Source organism: Pristiophorus japonicus, chromosome 5 (assembly GCF_044704955.1).
Source record: "Pristiophorus japonicus isolate sPriJap1 chromosome 5, sPriJap1.hap1, whole genome shotgun sequence".
Lineage (NCBI taxonomy): Eukaryota > Metazoa > Chordata > Chondrichthyes > Pristiophoridae > Pristiophorus > Pristiophorus japonicus.
This window is the reverse complement of record NC_091981.1, coordinates 296,332,190-296,347,940: the sequence shown is the minus strand read 5'-3', so window position 1 is coordinate 296,347,940 and position 15,751 is coordinate 296,332,190. Positions and strand designations below refer to the sequence as shown.

The following is a 15,751-nucleotide window of genomic DNA, read 5'->3' as shown; positions in this document are numbered from 1 at the left end:
CGCCAAGAGCATGCAGAAACCAAGCACAGACGACGGAAAGAGCATGCGGCAAACCTGTTCCACCCACCCCTTCCCTCAACGACTATCTGTCGCACCTGTGACAGAGTCTGTGGCTCTTGTATTGGGCTGTTCAGCCACCAAAGAACTCACTTCAGGAGTGGAAGAAAGTCTTCCTCGATTCCGAGGGACTGCCTATGATGATGATGAATACTAACTGCAGATTGGCCTCAGTGCCCTGGGACGCCAGGATTTCCTGCTCCTGATCACTATTCAGTGACAACCCCTCTCCTCCCGGCTATGTGTGCAAGGCCTGTGTGTAACTGTGATATCCTTCATCAGTCAAATAACCCGACAAAGTACCCATCACGAGCTGGGGAACTGCAGTGCACCGAGAGTCAGAGTGATAAACAGAAGGGGAAAATTCAGGTGCAGGGAAGAGAGAAATCACCGGTTTTAAACTACAATTGTCCTCAAAAGCAGATTAAAACTTAAAACAGTCAACGAGGGCAGGGCTGCCAATACCGAGGGGTGAGCAACACCGTGGATCTTCGGTCTGTCGATTCAGGGCAGCAGGCCCACTGAAGAATGGCCAGTATGGATTTGTCCGGTCACTTGACTGCTTGCATTTGCTGTGGTCAATTCTCTGCTAGTTCTGAACTGCCATTACCAATTGATCGGACTCCGTTCCGGGACTGTCCCCACACCCAGGGGACGATGATTTCGCACCACAAATGTTTAGTCGGTTTAACAATGGCAGGTACCTCACTCGTCCCCTGGGTGTGGGGTCAATCCCGGAACGGTAATTGGTAGCGCAAGTTCAGAACTGGCCGAGTTTTAACCGCAGCAAAGGTAGTCAAATTACTGGACAAATCCATCCTGGCCATCACTTCAACAGCTGGAATGGCTGCCTGTCCTGGTTGAATGCTTATTACAATTCGCTCTTCCCCACCTCACCCCAAATCTGGTCGAGGGGCCAGTTTTCCTGCAGCTATTTCTTCATAGCTTTGGAGTTTACACTGGCTGGAACCTGCCACCGACTTTCCCCTGTCCTTTTCATCTTTCCCAACCCAAAGGATCACCAACTGCTTTCATTTTATTGTTCCTGTCCACACTCCCACTGATAACAGAACAGATACTGAAGCTGCTCAGTCAGGGGGTCAGACAGCACTCAGTAATGAACCAGGTGGGTGAACCGTGCTCTCGATTATTGCCCTGATGTCCTTACAGGGACAAACACAAGGTCGGCACTAACATTGTGTGCAGACCCAGAGACTTGAGTTCTAAATCTAGGCCGACACACCAATGCAGTACTGCACTGTCGGAGGGGCAGTACTGAGGGAGTGCTGCACTGTCGGAGGGGCAGTACTGAGGGAGTGCTGCACTGTCGGAGGGGCAGTACTGAGGGAGTGCTGCACTGTCGGAGGGGCAGTACTGAGGGAGCGCTGCACTGTCGGAGGGGCAGTACTGAGGGAGTGCTGCACTGTCGGAGGGGCAGTACTGAGGGAGTGCTGCACTGTCGGAGGGGCAGTACTGAGGGAGCGCTGCACTGTCGGAGGGGCAGTACTGAGGGAGTGCTGCACTGTCGGAGGGGCAGTACTGAGGGAGTGCTGCACTGTCGGAGGGGCAGTACTGAGGGAGTACAGTGCGAGCTGGTGCAGGGGGGCGACGGCAGCGAAGAGATGTCAGCAACGTCGAAGTCAGTGATTGGAGCGTGGGCAGATGCAGCAGGAGCGGCAAGAGACTGTGGAGGAATGTGATCGGAGCGCAGGAGAGACGCGAGTTCGGGGCCAGCCCACACTGCGATGTGTGTGTGCACTTGGTCTGTGCAGCAGAGCAGGTCGCCAGTTGTCTTGGGTAACCCTTGCCACTGGACCAAGACCTAGTTCTGTCAAGCCCGTGTGGTGGCTGGTGTGCAACGGTCACCTCACGTTAAAAAAATCCACGCACAGGCATCTTCCACCCTTCAACATGTAGTTCGGGTTCTTCATTCGAAACACCTGTGAACTCATTTTTTTTGGCATGGAAGCAAGTCATCCTCGTTTCGAGATACCGCCTATGATGATGACTGAGGGAATGCTGCACTGTCAGAGGGGCAGTACTGAGGGAACGCCGCACTGTCGGAGGTGCAGTACTGAGGGAACGCCGCACTGTCGGAGGTGCAGTACTGAGGGAACGCCGCACTGTCGGAAAGGGCAGTACTGAAGGAGCGTTGCATTGTCCGCGGTGCAATGCTGTGGGAGTGCTGCACTGTCAGAGGTGTCATTTTTCAAATGAAACGTGAAATCGAGGCCCTGTATGTTCTCTTCAGGTGGATAGAAAAGATCCCACAGCCACTATTCGAAGAAGAGCGGGGAAGTTGTCCCTGGTGTCCCAGCCAATAGTTATCCTTCAACCAACATTATTGAAACAGATTATCTGGCCATTATCTCACTGCTGTTTGTGGGAGCTTGCTGTACACAAATGGACTGCCACATTTCCTACATTACAGCAGTGGATGCACTTCAAAAACACTTAATTGCCTCTGAAGCGTTTTAGGACGTTCCAAGGTCATGAAAGACGCTATAGAAATGCAAGTTCCTTTATCTTTCTTCACTTTCCCTCCCTTACAGGAGACCATGCAGCCTCAGTGTACCGGATCTCTCCAAGTACCTGCCAATATTAGCACTCGGAGCCGAGGATCAGAATTAAACAACATCGACTTATAGCGCCTTTAATGTAGTGAAATGTCCCAAACTGGGAACCAAACATTCCGAAACTTGGACAGAGACTCGTAAACCCGAATTAAAAGCATCCCCAAGAACCCAACGAGAAGAATGAGCCAGCCGAGGAAGCAGAATGAGCTGCTGGGCCACAGATCCAGGTCTATCGATCTGATGTCTATCGATCTGATGTCTACCTCGCCTGCGGCACTGGTCATAATGCTGCTGGGAAAATTTTTTTTTACAATGGGGTTGTTAACAAATCGTGGCAGGGAAATCATCAAAGGAAATAACCGTCAGATGAAATAGCAGTGAATCTGTTTTTGCTCGTGTTGGTTGAGGGATGAATGCTGACCCGAACTCCGGGAGAGAACTCCTCTACTGTCCGGATAGTGCCATGGATTCCTTAATGCCCACCTAAACAGGCGGATCATTCAATGTTTCATCTGAAAGATGGCATCACACACTCCCAGGGCAGGTACAGCACGGGGTTAGATACAGAGTAAAGCTCCCTCTACACTGCCCCATCAAACACTCCCAGGGCAGGTACAGCACGGGGTTAGATACAGAGTAAAGCTCCCTCTACACTGCCCCATCAAACACTCCCAGGGCAGGTACAGCACGGGGTTAGATAGAGTAAAGCTCCCTCTACACTGTCCCATCAAACACTCCCAGGGCAGGTACAGCACGGGGTTAGATACAGAGTAAAGCTCCCTCTACACTGCCCCATCAAACACTCCCAGGGCAGGTACAGCACGGGGTTAGATACAGAGTAAAGCTCCCTCTACACTGTCCCATCAAACACTCCCAGGGCAGGTACAAGAGTTAGATACAGAGTAAAGCTCCCTTTACACTGTCCCATCAAACACTCCCAGAGCAGGTACAGGACGGGGTTAGATACAGAGTAAAGCTCCCTCTACACTGCCCCATCAAACACTCCCAGGGTAGGTACAGCGTGGGGTTGGATAGAGTAAAGCTCCCTCTACACTGTCCCATCAAACACTCCCAGGGCAGGTACAGCATGGGTTAGATACAGAGTAAAGCTCCCTTTACACTGTCCCATCAAACACTCCCAGGGCAGGTACAGCACGGGTTAGATACAGAGTAATGCTCGAATTGGACTGTTCAAATATTCCCATTCAGGCATTGATTGACGTTCCACATTCTGTTTCAATTTCTAAGTTGGGGGATAAATGTTGGCCAGGATAACTGTGAGAACGCCACTTTTCTTTGGAAAATGCAATGGGCTCTTCTCCATCCACCTAAAGCAGCAGGTCTAACACCTCACCCGAAAGGCTACGCTCCCTCAGGATTGCCTCGGTGTGTCAGTCAAGATTGCGGGATCAAGTCCCAAGAACTGCTACGCAGCAGTTATTTTACTGGTAGTGACCCTACCTACATTGCAATGAAATAACGCATCACCAGTGCTGGAAAGAAGAGTTTAATGGATTGAGCTTGTCAGCAATGTGGATGTGTGTGCGTCGCGAGTATGAGAAATGCAGATGAAGATGTGCGTGGATCAGGCTACTTTTGTTGAAACAAAGATTTTTCTATGTTCCAATTGCTGATTCTTCGCAAAACCATTTTATAAGCTTCCAAAATATAGCGTATAAAAAATAAAGCTCCTTTCTACCACAGCATCACGGGCTTTAGAGTACCAGCTAGAATATTAACTTCTTTTTTTAAAAAAACTTTTTTTTTTTAATAATAATATACGAATCAAAAATACATCTTCAGTTATCAGCAACTGGATTAAAGTGTAAATATACAAAACTGAGGACAGTGGAGGCAAGACTGGGAGGGGAGGAGGGGGGGGGGGTGGTGGAGAGAAGGACAACACAAAAGGAAATTAAACAAGATAACAAAACCATCTCCCTTCACCCATGGAGAAAAATGACAATGGTTTCCAACTTTCCCTCGGACAGAAGCTGGTTTTAGGATGATGGATCTAACTGCTCTCTGTCTCTCAAAGAGGAGGGTGGAGGGGCGGGGCAGAAACAAGACTATAAAATTGCAGTCTGCAATCGTTTATCTCGTCCTTAATCACTGAAAGTCGGGAACAAACAGGAGAAGTAACCCTACGAGACACATCCCCTGTGCTTGTACGTGGGCTGCTCTCTATTGCGATAAAGGTTTATCAGGCTAGTAATGCAAACAGGTTAAAATTAAATATTTATAGATACTGTTTCACTCTCTTGTACTGCGTCCCTTCCTGTAGCAGAAAGCCGTGCCCCGAACAAGCAGGCCAGCGATTGGAGTAGGGGTGGAGGGCTCTCCGGGAGTTAGGAGATGGGCGGGTCCTTCGTGTGTGACAGGTTGGCGCTGGTTAGGAGGGAGAGCGGGTCGTCGTCCGTGGGGTCTGGGCTCAGGTCGCCTCCGGACGGGAAGTACGGCGAATCTCCAAGTTCGAATAAAACGGGGAGGTCCCCTGTGTCGCTGGAGTTGGAGTCTACCAGTAGCAAAGGTGGGGCACTGTACTGGACAACCTGTTTTCCTGGACAAGAGAGAGAGAGAGGGCATAAAGCACAAATTAATACATTGTGCAGTGTGACAGAAGCGGTCATTAGATAAACAGCGAGGGATTCAGTGGAACGGTGACAGAGTGTGATAAGTGGTGATACGGACACCAGATATGAACTTCACTCATTTGAGTTCAGAAGAATGAGAGGTGATCTTAGCGAAACGTATAAGATTGTGAGGGGGCTTGACAAGGTGGATGCAGGGAGGATGTTTCCACTGATGGGGGAGATTAGAAATAGGGGGCATAATCTTAGAATAAGGGGCCGCCCATTTAAAACTGAGATAAGGAGGAATTTCTTCTCTCAGAGGGTTATAAATCTGTGGAATTCGCTGCCTCAGAGAGCTGTGGAAGCTGGGACATTGAATAAATTTAAAACATACATAGAAACATAGAAAATAGGTGCAGGAGTAGGCCATTCGGCCCTTCTAGCCTGCACCGCCATTCAATGAGTTCATGGCTGAACATGCAACTTCAGTACCCCCTTCCTGCTTTCTCGCCATACCCTTGATCCCCCTAGTTAAGGATGACACTAAGTTGGGTGGCAGTGTGACCTGCGAGGAGGATGCTATGAGGCTGCAGAGTGACTTGGATAGGTTAGGTGAGTGGGCAAAGGCATGGCAAATGAAGTATAATGTGGATAAATGTGAGGTTATCCACTTTGGTGGTAAAAACAGAGAGACAGACTATTATCTGAATGGTGACAGATTAGGAAAAGGGAAGATGCAACGAGACCTGGGTGTCATGGTACATCAGTCATTGAAGGTTGGCATGCAGGTACAGCAGGCGGTTAAGAAAGCAAATGGCATGTTGGCCTTCATAGCGAGGGGATTTGAGTACAGGGGCAGGGAGGTGTTGCTACAGTTGTACAGGGCCTTGGTGAGGCCACACCTGGAGTATTGTGTACAGTTTTGGTCTCCTAACTTGAGGAAGGACATTCTTGCTATTGAGGGAGTGCAGCGAAGATTCACCAGACTGATTCCCGGGATGGTGGGACTGACCTATCAAGAAAGACTGGATCAACTGGGCTTGTATTCACTGGAGTTCAGAAGAATGAGAGGGGACCTCATAGAAACGTTTAAAATTCTGACGGGTTTAGACAGATTAGATGCAGGAAGAATGTTCCCAATGTTGGGGAAGTCCAGAACCAGGGGTCACAGTCTAAGGATAAGGGGTAAGCCATTTAGGACCGAGATGAGGAGAAACTTCTTCACCCAGAGAGTGGTGAACCTGTGGAATTCTCTACCACAGAAAGTAGTTGAGGCCAATTCATTAAATATATTCAAAAGGGAGTTAGATGAAGTCCTTACTACTAGGGGGATCAAGGGGTATGGCGAGAAAGCAGGAATGGGGTACTGAATTTGCATGTTCAGCCATGAACTCATTGAATGGCAGTGCAGGCTAGAAGGGCTGAATGGCCTACTCCTGCACCTATTTTCTATGTCTATGTTTCTATGACTTCATCTAACTCTGTCTTAAGACAGAGATAGACAGTTTCTTAACTGATAAGGGCTTATGGGGAGCGGGCAGGGAAGTGGAGCTGAGTCCATGGTCGGATCAGCCATGATCGTATTAAATGGCGGAGCAGGCTCGGGGGGCCGTATGGCCTGCTCCTATTTCTTATGTTCACTCCCTGATCTGAGCGAGTGGATCTCAGCTGAGGATCCACAGTTGGCATCAGTGTACCTCAGGAGGTCAGTCTGCAACCAACCACAAGGAGTTTGGTGGACACTCTACAGCCCGACACCTGACAGCTCCACAGCACGGTGTGGGATATACACCAGCATTCCCATCCCCAGTCACTAGCCCGATAGCTCCAAGGCAGAGAGATCAGGGTTCCCTTCCATGATGTTCATCCCTGGAGATCACAGGAGCATATGGATATGGAGGCGGCCATTCAGCCCCTTGAGCCTGTTCCGCCGTTCAATTCAATCATGGCAGATCTGTACCTCAACCCTAATTACCCATCTTGGTTCTGTAACCCCTGATCAGCATCAGTCAATCTGCTTTTGGTGGTGCTGGTTGAGGGAGGAATATTGGCTTGGACACCAGGAGAACTCTCTGCTCTTCTCTGAATAGTGCTGTGGGATCTTGATTGCCCACCAGAACTGTGAAGCTCAGGCATCCAAAGGGATGGCCCGTCTCACAAGACAATAATAAAGTACTGGCTGAGGTTAGTTGGGCAAGCCCTGGAGTGGGGCCCGAACCCACAACCCGCAGTCTCAGGGAAGGTGAGACAGCTACCAAAAGAGCTAAGCTGACAAAGTGACCCTTAGTTTTTTGCCGAAATGAAAACAAATACTGGGTATGCACAGCGGGACAATCAGCATCTGAAGGGGAAAGGAGGGGCTACGTCTGGGAGGGAGTTCCTTCACCACTCGAAACGTCACCCTGTGTTTTCTCCCTCAGCTACTGACTGACCGCTTGGGCATTTCCAGCCTCTTGTGTTACACAGAGTGGTGCAGCACACACAGGTCCATGCCGGTGTTTATGCTCCAGACAAGTAACCTCCCACTCCTCCTCTGCCTGTTCTTTGTTTCACTTTCATTTTTGCAGAAACAAAAATCTCTTTTGGAGAGCAGGGGAGGATGAAATTTGGAAAAAGCAAACGGAACATATAAAACACAAAACCAGCACTCGTGCATTGGAGTCAGGTGTTGTGGGTTCAGGCCACTGCAGGACTTTGGCACATAATCTAGTCTGGCACTACAGGGAATGCTGCACCATCAGAGGTGTCGTCTTTCAAATGAGACGTTAAACTGAGACTCCATCTGGGTTGGGTGGACGTAAAAGCTCCCATTGTTGTATGTATGCAATTAAAATTGATCGTCTCTGCTCGAGATCAATAAAATTGGCAATCGTCAATATCAGGAATAGAAATCTTGGGCGAAAGATAAATGCGCTGTTTTAATTGTCATTCAGTAAGAGTTTGCAGATAGTTCTTTGGAAGAAAATCTTGGACAAAGTAAAAGTGCTACACTATTGTAAGAGGACAGGGAGTTCCCCTGGTGATTTGGTCAGCACGAATCCCACAACCAGCGCAATCAAGACACAGACTGGCTGGTCCATCATCGCACTGCGTTTTATGGGAGCTTGCAGAGGGTCATGTTTGCCTATATAACACCTGTCCAGACTCCCAAAAGTAATTTGATGGCTGTGAGGCGCGTTGGGACTTGCCGAGGATGGGAAAGGCGCCTGATAAATGCCACACCCAGCGCAAGAAATTCAGACTTAAACCAGAGAGCATTTGGGGAGGCCCTTCACCATGTCCGGGTTTAAGACGGTTTTGCGGTCCCCCCTTGTATATGAACGCATGAGGCGTAGTAAACAAGGTAAGTGAGTTGCAAGCACAGATAGCCACGTGGGAATATGTTGCTGTGGCCTGGTTCAAAAAAGGGGAGGATTGGGTATTAAATATTCCTGGTTATAAAGTGTTCAGGAAAGATAGGAGGTGCTGTGACCATATTGGTTAAGGAGAATGTTACATTGCTGGAGAGGGAGGCTATCCTGGAGGTGTCAGTGACAGAATCTATATGACTAGAGTTGAGAAATAATAGAGCTGCCATTAACACTACTAGGTGTGTTCTACAGACCACCATATATTGGGAAAGATGTGACGGAGTAAATTTGCAGAGAAATTACAGAGAGGGGAAGAACGGCAGAGTAGTAATAATGGGGGACTTCAACTATCTTAATATCGACTGGGATCGTACTATTGTTAAGGGCAGAGAAGAGGAAGAATTTCTGAAGTGTGTTCAGGAGAACTTTCTTGATCAGTATGTTTCCAGCCCAACGAGGGAGGAGGCATTGCTGGATCTGGTTCTGGGGAATGAGGTAGTTCAAGTGTCAGTAGGGGAACATTTAGGGAACAGTGATCATAGTATCATAAGGTTTAGATTAGCTATGGAAAAGGACGGAGAAATCTAGAGTAAAAATGTTGGCCAATTTCAGTGGAATGAGAATGGATCTGGCCCGGGTAAATTGGAATCAAAGATTGGCAGGCAAAACTGTAATGGAACAATTGACTGCCTTTAAAGAGGAAATAGTTCGGGTACAGTCGAGGTACATTCGCACGAAGGGAAAAGGCAGGGCAACAGAAGCCAGTGCTCCCTGGATGATGAAACAGATCGAGAATATGAAGAAGCAGAAAAACAGCGCGTATGACAAACGTGAGGTTGCTAATACACCCGAGAACCAGGTTATATATAGAAAGGTCAGAGGAGAAGGGAAAAAGAAGAGGGGCAAAGAGGGGATGAGAATAGAATGGCAGCCAACATAAAAGGGAATCCAAACGTCTTCTACAGGCATATAAATAGTAAACGGATAGTAAGAGGAGGGGTGGGGCCGATTAGGGACCAAAAAGACCTGTGCATGGAGACAGAGGGTATGGCTGAGGGACTCAATGGGTCCTTTGCATCTGTCTTCACCAAGGAAGAGGATGCTGCCATAGACAAAGTGAAGGAGGAGATGGAGGAGTCACTGATAGGATAGAAATTGATGAAGAAGAGGTATGGAAAGGCTGGCTGTACTTAAAGTAGATAAATCACCAGGAGCGGATGGGATGCATCCCAGGACGCTGAGGGAACTGAGGGCGGAAATCGCGGAGGTACTGGGCATAATATTCCAATCCTCCTTAGATACAGGGGTGGTACCAGAGGGCTGGAGAATTGCAAATGTTACACCATTGTTCAAAAAATGGTGTAAGGATAAACCCAGCAACTACAGGCCAGTCAGTTTAATCTCAGTAGTGGGGAAGCTTTTAGAAACAGTGATTAGGGACAGAATTAACAGTCACTTGGATAGAGGTGGATTAATTAAGGACACTCAGCACAGATTTGTTAAAGGCAAATCATGTTTAACCAATTTGACTGAGTTCTTTGATGAGGCAACAGATAGGGTTGATGAGGGCAATGCGGTTGATGTGGTGTACATGGATTTCCAAAAGGTGTTAGATAAAGTGCCACATAATAGGCTTGTCAGCAAAGTTAAAGCCCACGGAATAAAAGGGACAGTGTCAGCATGGATACGGAATTGTCTAAGTGACAGGAAACAGAGAGTAGTGGTGAACGGTTGTTTTTCGGACTGGATGAAGGTATACAGTGGTGTTCCCCAGGGGTCGGTACTGGGACCACTGCTTTTCTTAATATATATTACTGACTTGGACTTGGGTGTACAGGGCACTATTTCAAAATGTGCAAATGACACATAACTTGGAAGTATAGTGAACAGTGAGGAGGGTAAGAGACTTCAGGAAGACATCGACAGGTTGGTGGAATGGGTGGACACGTGGCAGATGACATTTAACTCAGAAAAATGTGAAATGATGCATTTTTGTAGAAAGATTGAAGAGAGGAAATATAAACTAAATGGCACAATCCTAAAGGGGGTGCATGAACAGAGTCCTGGGGGGGGGATATGTGTGGATAAATTGTTGAAGGTGGCAGGGCAGGTTGAGAAAACGATTAAAAAGGCTTACGGGATCCCTGGGCTTCATAAATAGAGGGGTAGATGACAAAAACGTGGAAATTATGAACCACCTGTATAAAACACAGGTTCAGCCCCAACTGGAGTATTGTATCCAATTCTGGGCACCACACTTTAGGAAGGATGTGAAGGCCTTAGAGAGGGTGCAGAAAAGATTTACGAGAATAATTCCAGGAATGAGGGACTTCAGTTACATGGACAGACTGGAGAAGCTGGGGTTGTTGTCCTTGGAGCAGAGAAGGTTAAGAGGAGATTTGATCGAGGTGTTCAAAATCATGAGGAGTCTGGACAGAGTAGATAGAGAGACTGTTCCCATTGGTGGAAGGGTCGAGAATCAGAGGACACAGATTTAAGGCGACTGGCAAAAGAACCAAAGGCGATGTCAGAAAAAGCTTTTTTACGCAGCGAATGGTTGGGTTCTGGAATGTACTGTTTGAAAGGGTGGTGGAGGCAGATTCAATCTTATCTTTCAAAAGGGAGTTAAATAAGTATCTGAAGGAAAAGCAGTTGCAAGGCTATGGGGAAAGGGCAGGGGAAAGGGGACTAGCTGAGTCGGCATGGTCTCAAAGCGCCGAATAGCCTTCCATGCTGTAACCATTCTATCCCTTTAAATTACCTGCATCCAAAGCGCGTGAATCTGTCTCTGAACATTTCTGTTCCTGTGAGCCCATCAGATCCTGCATCTGTAAAGTCAATTCGTGAAAAGAGCGATCAGTAACATGGACAAAATTCATAAATTACTAGCTTTTGTCAAATCTCTAAATGGTTCCCTCAAAGTAAAGCCCATCTTGGAGCTCCCTGAACAAAGCCGGTAGCAGCCTTGCCTGGTGTGGGTTTATACCCTGTGCGTGCAGTTACACAGGGGGTAGAGACACTGCCCGGTGTGGGTTTATATCCTGTGTGGAGTTACACAGAGGTAGAGATACTGACCGGTGTGGGTTTATACCGTGTGTGCGGTTACACAGGGGGTAGAGGCAATGTCTGGTGTGGGTTTATACCCTGTGTGTGCAGTTACACAGAGACACAGGGGTAGAGACACTGCCCGGTGTGGGTTTATACCCAGTGTGTGTGAAGTTACACAGAGATACAGGGGTAGAGACACTGCCCGGTGTGGGTTCTGGGGGAGGTGGGACCGGTACAATCCGGACGGTCTGCACCTGGGCAGAATCGGAACCAATGTCCTCGGGGGAGTATTTGCTAGTGCTGTTGGGGAGGAGTTAAACTAATATGGCAGTGGGATGGGAACCAATGCAGGGAGATAGAGGGAAACAAAAAGGAGGCAAAAGCAAAAGACAGAAAGGAGATGAGGAAAAGTGGAGGGCAGAGAAACCCAAGGCAAAGAACAAAAAGGACCATAGTACAGCAAAATTCTAAAAGGACAGAGGGTGTTAAAAAAACAAGCCTAAAGGCTTTGTGTCTTAATGCAAGGAGTATCCGCAATAAGGTGGATGAATTAACTGTGCAAATAGATGTTAACAAATATGATGTGATTGGGATTACGGAGACGTGGCTCCAGGATGATCAGGGCTGGGAACTCAACATCCAGGGGTATTCAACATTCAGGAAGGATAGAATAAAAGGAAAAGGAGGTGGGGTAGCATTGCTGGTTAAGGAGGAGATTAAGGCAATAGTTAGGAAGGACATTAGCTTGGATGATGTGGAATCTATATGGGTAGAGCTACAGAACACCAAAGGGCAAAAAACGTTAGTGGGAGTTGTGTACAGACCTCCAAACAGTAGTAGTGATGTTCGGGAGGGCATCAAACAGGAAATTAGGGGTGCATGCAATAAAGGTGCAGCAGTTATAATGGGTGACTTTAATATGCACATAGATTGGGCTAACCAAACTGGAAGCAATACGGTGGAGGAGGATTTCCTGGAGTGCATAAGGGATGGTTTTTTAGACCAATATGTCGAGGAACCAACTAGGGGGGAGGCCATCTTAGACTGGGTGTTATGTAATGAGAGAGGATTAATTAGCAATCTCGTTGTGCGAGGCCCCTTGGGCAAGAGTGACCATAATATGGTGGAATTCTGCATTAGGATGGAGAATGAAACAGTTAATTCAGAGACCATGGTCCAGAACTTAAAGAAGGCTAACTTTGAAGGTATGAGGCGTGAATTGGCTGGGATGGATTGGCGAATGATACTTAAGGGGTTGACTGTGGATGGGCAATGGCAGACATTTAGAGACCGCATGGCTGAAGTACAACAATTGTACATTCCTGTCTGGCATAAAAATAAAAAAGGGAAGGTGGCTCAACCGTGGCTATCAAGGGAAATCAGGGATAGTATTAAAGCCAAGGAAGTGGCATACAAATTGGCCAGAAATAGCAGCGAACCTGGGGACTGGGAGAAATTTAGAACTCAGCAGAGGAGGACAAAGGGTTTGATTAGGGCAGGGAAAATGGAGTATGAGAAGAAGCTTGCAGGGAACATTAAGACGGATTGCAAAACTTTCTATAGATATGTAAAGAGAAAAAGGTTAGTAAAGACAAACGTAGGTCCCCTGCAGTCAGAATCAGGGGAAGTCATAACGGGGAACAAAGAAATGGCGGACCAATTGAACAAGTACTTTGGTTCAGTATTCACGAAGGAGGACACAAACAACCTTCCGGTTATAAAAGGGGTCGGGGGGTCTAGTAAGGAGGAGGAACTGAGGGAAATCCTTATTAGCCGGGAAATTGTGTTGGGGAAATTGATGGGATTGAAGGCCGATAAATCCCCAGGGCCTGATGGACTGCATCCCAGGGTACTTAAGGAGGTGGCCTTGGAAATAGTGGATGCATTGACAGTCATTTTCCAACATTCCATTGACTCTGGATCAGTTCCTATAGAGTGGAGGGTAGCCAATGTAACCCCACTTTTTAAAAAAGGAGGGAGAGAGAAAACAGGGAATTATAGACCGGTCAGCCTGACATCGGTAGTGGGTAAAATGATGGAATCAATTATTAAGGATGTCATAGCAGTGCATTTGGAAAGAGGTGACATGATAGGTCCAAGTCAGCATGGATTTGTGAAAGGGAAATCATGCTTGACAAATCTTCTGGAATTTTTTGAGGATGTTTCCAGTAGAGTGGACAAGGGAGAACCAGTTGATGTGGTATATTTGGACTTTCAGAAGGCGTTCGACAAGGTCCCACACAAGAGATTGATGTGCAAAGTTAGAGCACATGGGATTGGGGGTAGTGTGCTGACATGGATTGAGAACTGGTTGTCAGACAGGAAGCAAAGAGTAGGAGTAAATGGGTACTTTTCAGAATGGCAGGCAGTGACTAGTGGGGTACCGCAAGGTTCTGTGCTGGGGCCCCAGCTGTTTACATTGTACATTAATGATTTAGATGAGGGGATTAAATGTAGTATCTCCAAATTTGCGGATGACACTAAGTTGGGTGGCAGTGTGAGCTGCGAGGAGGATGCTGTGAGGCTGCAGAGCGACTTGGATAGGTTAGGTGAGTGGGCAAATGCATGGCAGATGAAGTATAATGTGGATAAATGTGAGGTTATCCACTTTGGTGGTAAAAACAGAGACAGACTATTATCTGAATGGTGACAGATTAGGAAAAGGGGAGGTGCAAAGAGACCTGGGTGTCATGGTACATCAGTCACTGAAGGTTGGCATGCAGGTGCAGCAGGCGGTTAAGAAAGCAAATGGCATGTTGGCCTTCATAGCAAGGGGATTTGAGTACAGGGGCAGGGAGGTGTTGCTACAGTTGTACAGGGCATTGGTGAGGCCACACCTGGAGTATTGTGTACAGTTTTGGTCTCCTAACCTGAGGAAGGACATTCTTGCTATTGAGGGAGTGCAGCGAAGGTTCACCAGACTGATTTCCCGGGATGGCGGGACTGACCTATCAAGAAAGACTGGATCGACTGGGCTTGTATTCACTGGAGTTCAGAAGAATGAGAGGGGACCTCATAGAAACATTTAAAATTCTGACAGGGTTAGACAGGTTAGATGCAGGAAGAATGTTCCCAATGTTGGGGAAGTCCAGAACCAGAGGTCACAGTCTAAGGATAAGGGGTAAGCCATTTAGGACCGAGATGCGGAGGAACTTCTTCACCCAGAGAGTGGTGAACCTGTGGAATTCTCTATCACAGAAAGTTGTTGAGGCCAATTCACTAAATATATTCAAAAAGGAGTTAGATGAGGTCCTTACTACTAGGGGGATCAAGGGGTATGGTGAGAAAGCAGGAATGGGGTACTGAAGTTGAATGTTCAGCCATGAACTCATTGAATGGCGGTGCAGGCTAGAAGGGCCGAATGGCCTACTCCTGCACCTATTTTCTATGTTTCTATATATCCTGTGTGGAGTTACACAGAGACACAGGGGTAGAGATACTGACCGTTGTGGGTTTATAACGTGTGTGCGGTTACACAGGGGGTAGAGGCAATGTCTGGTGTGGGTTTATAACCCTGTGTGTGCAGTTACACAGAGACACAGGGGATAGAGACACTGCCCGGTGTGGGTTTATACCCAGTGTGTGTGCAGTTACACAGGGACACAGGGGGTAGAGACACTGCCTGGTGTGGATTTATATCCTGTGTGTGTGCAGTTACACAGAGACACAGGGGGTAGAGACACTGCCCGGTGTGGGTTTATATCCTCTGTGTGGAGTTACAGTTATACAGGGTCACACGGGGTAGAGGCATTGCTGATGCTGAGGATGACGTGAATAGCACGTTTAGTGAGTTGGCCACACCGCAGGTAAAGGGTACACAGCCAGATAGGGGATGCGTGACCAACAGGAAGAGCAGTGGAAGGAAGGTAGTGCAGGGGTCCCCTGCAGTCATCCCCCTGTTGAGGGGGATGACTCATCAGGGGGGAGCAGCAGCAGCCAAGTTCATGGCACCATGGGTGGCTCTGCTGCACAGGAGGGCAGGAGAAAGAGTGGGAGAGCGATAGTGATAGGGGATTCTATTGTAAGGGGAATAGATAGGCGTTTCTGCAGCCACAATCGAGACTCCAGGATGGTATGTTGCCTCCCTGGTGCAAGGGTCAAGGATGTCACGGAGCGGCTCCAGGACATTTAGAAGAGGGAGGGTGAA

The 15,751-nt window shown here is 47.8% G+C and overlaps 1 protein-coding gene across 1 annotated transcript in view; it reads right to left on the bottom strand.

Annotated features, from left to right (window-relative positions):
• Positions 1-3,405: 3,405 nt before the first annotated feature.
• Positions 3,406-15,751, bottom strand: part of hsf1 (heat shock transcription factor 1) — a 105,207-nt gene continuing 92,861 nt past the window's right edge. The window contains 2 exon segments of the mRNA XM_070881895.1: positions 3,406-5,193; positions 11,318-11,384. Coding sequence (XP_070737996.1) covers positions 4,982-5,193; positions 11,318-11,384 — 279 coding nt within the window. The 3' untranslated portion in view covers positions 3,406-4,981.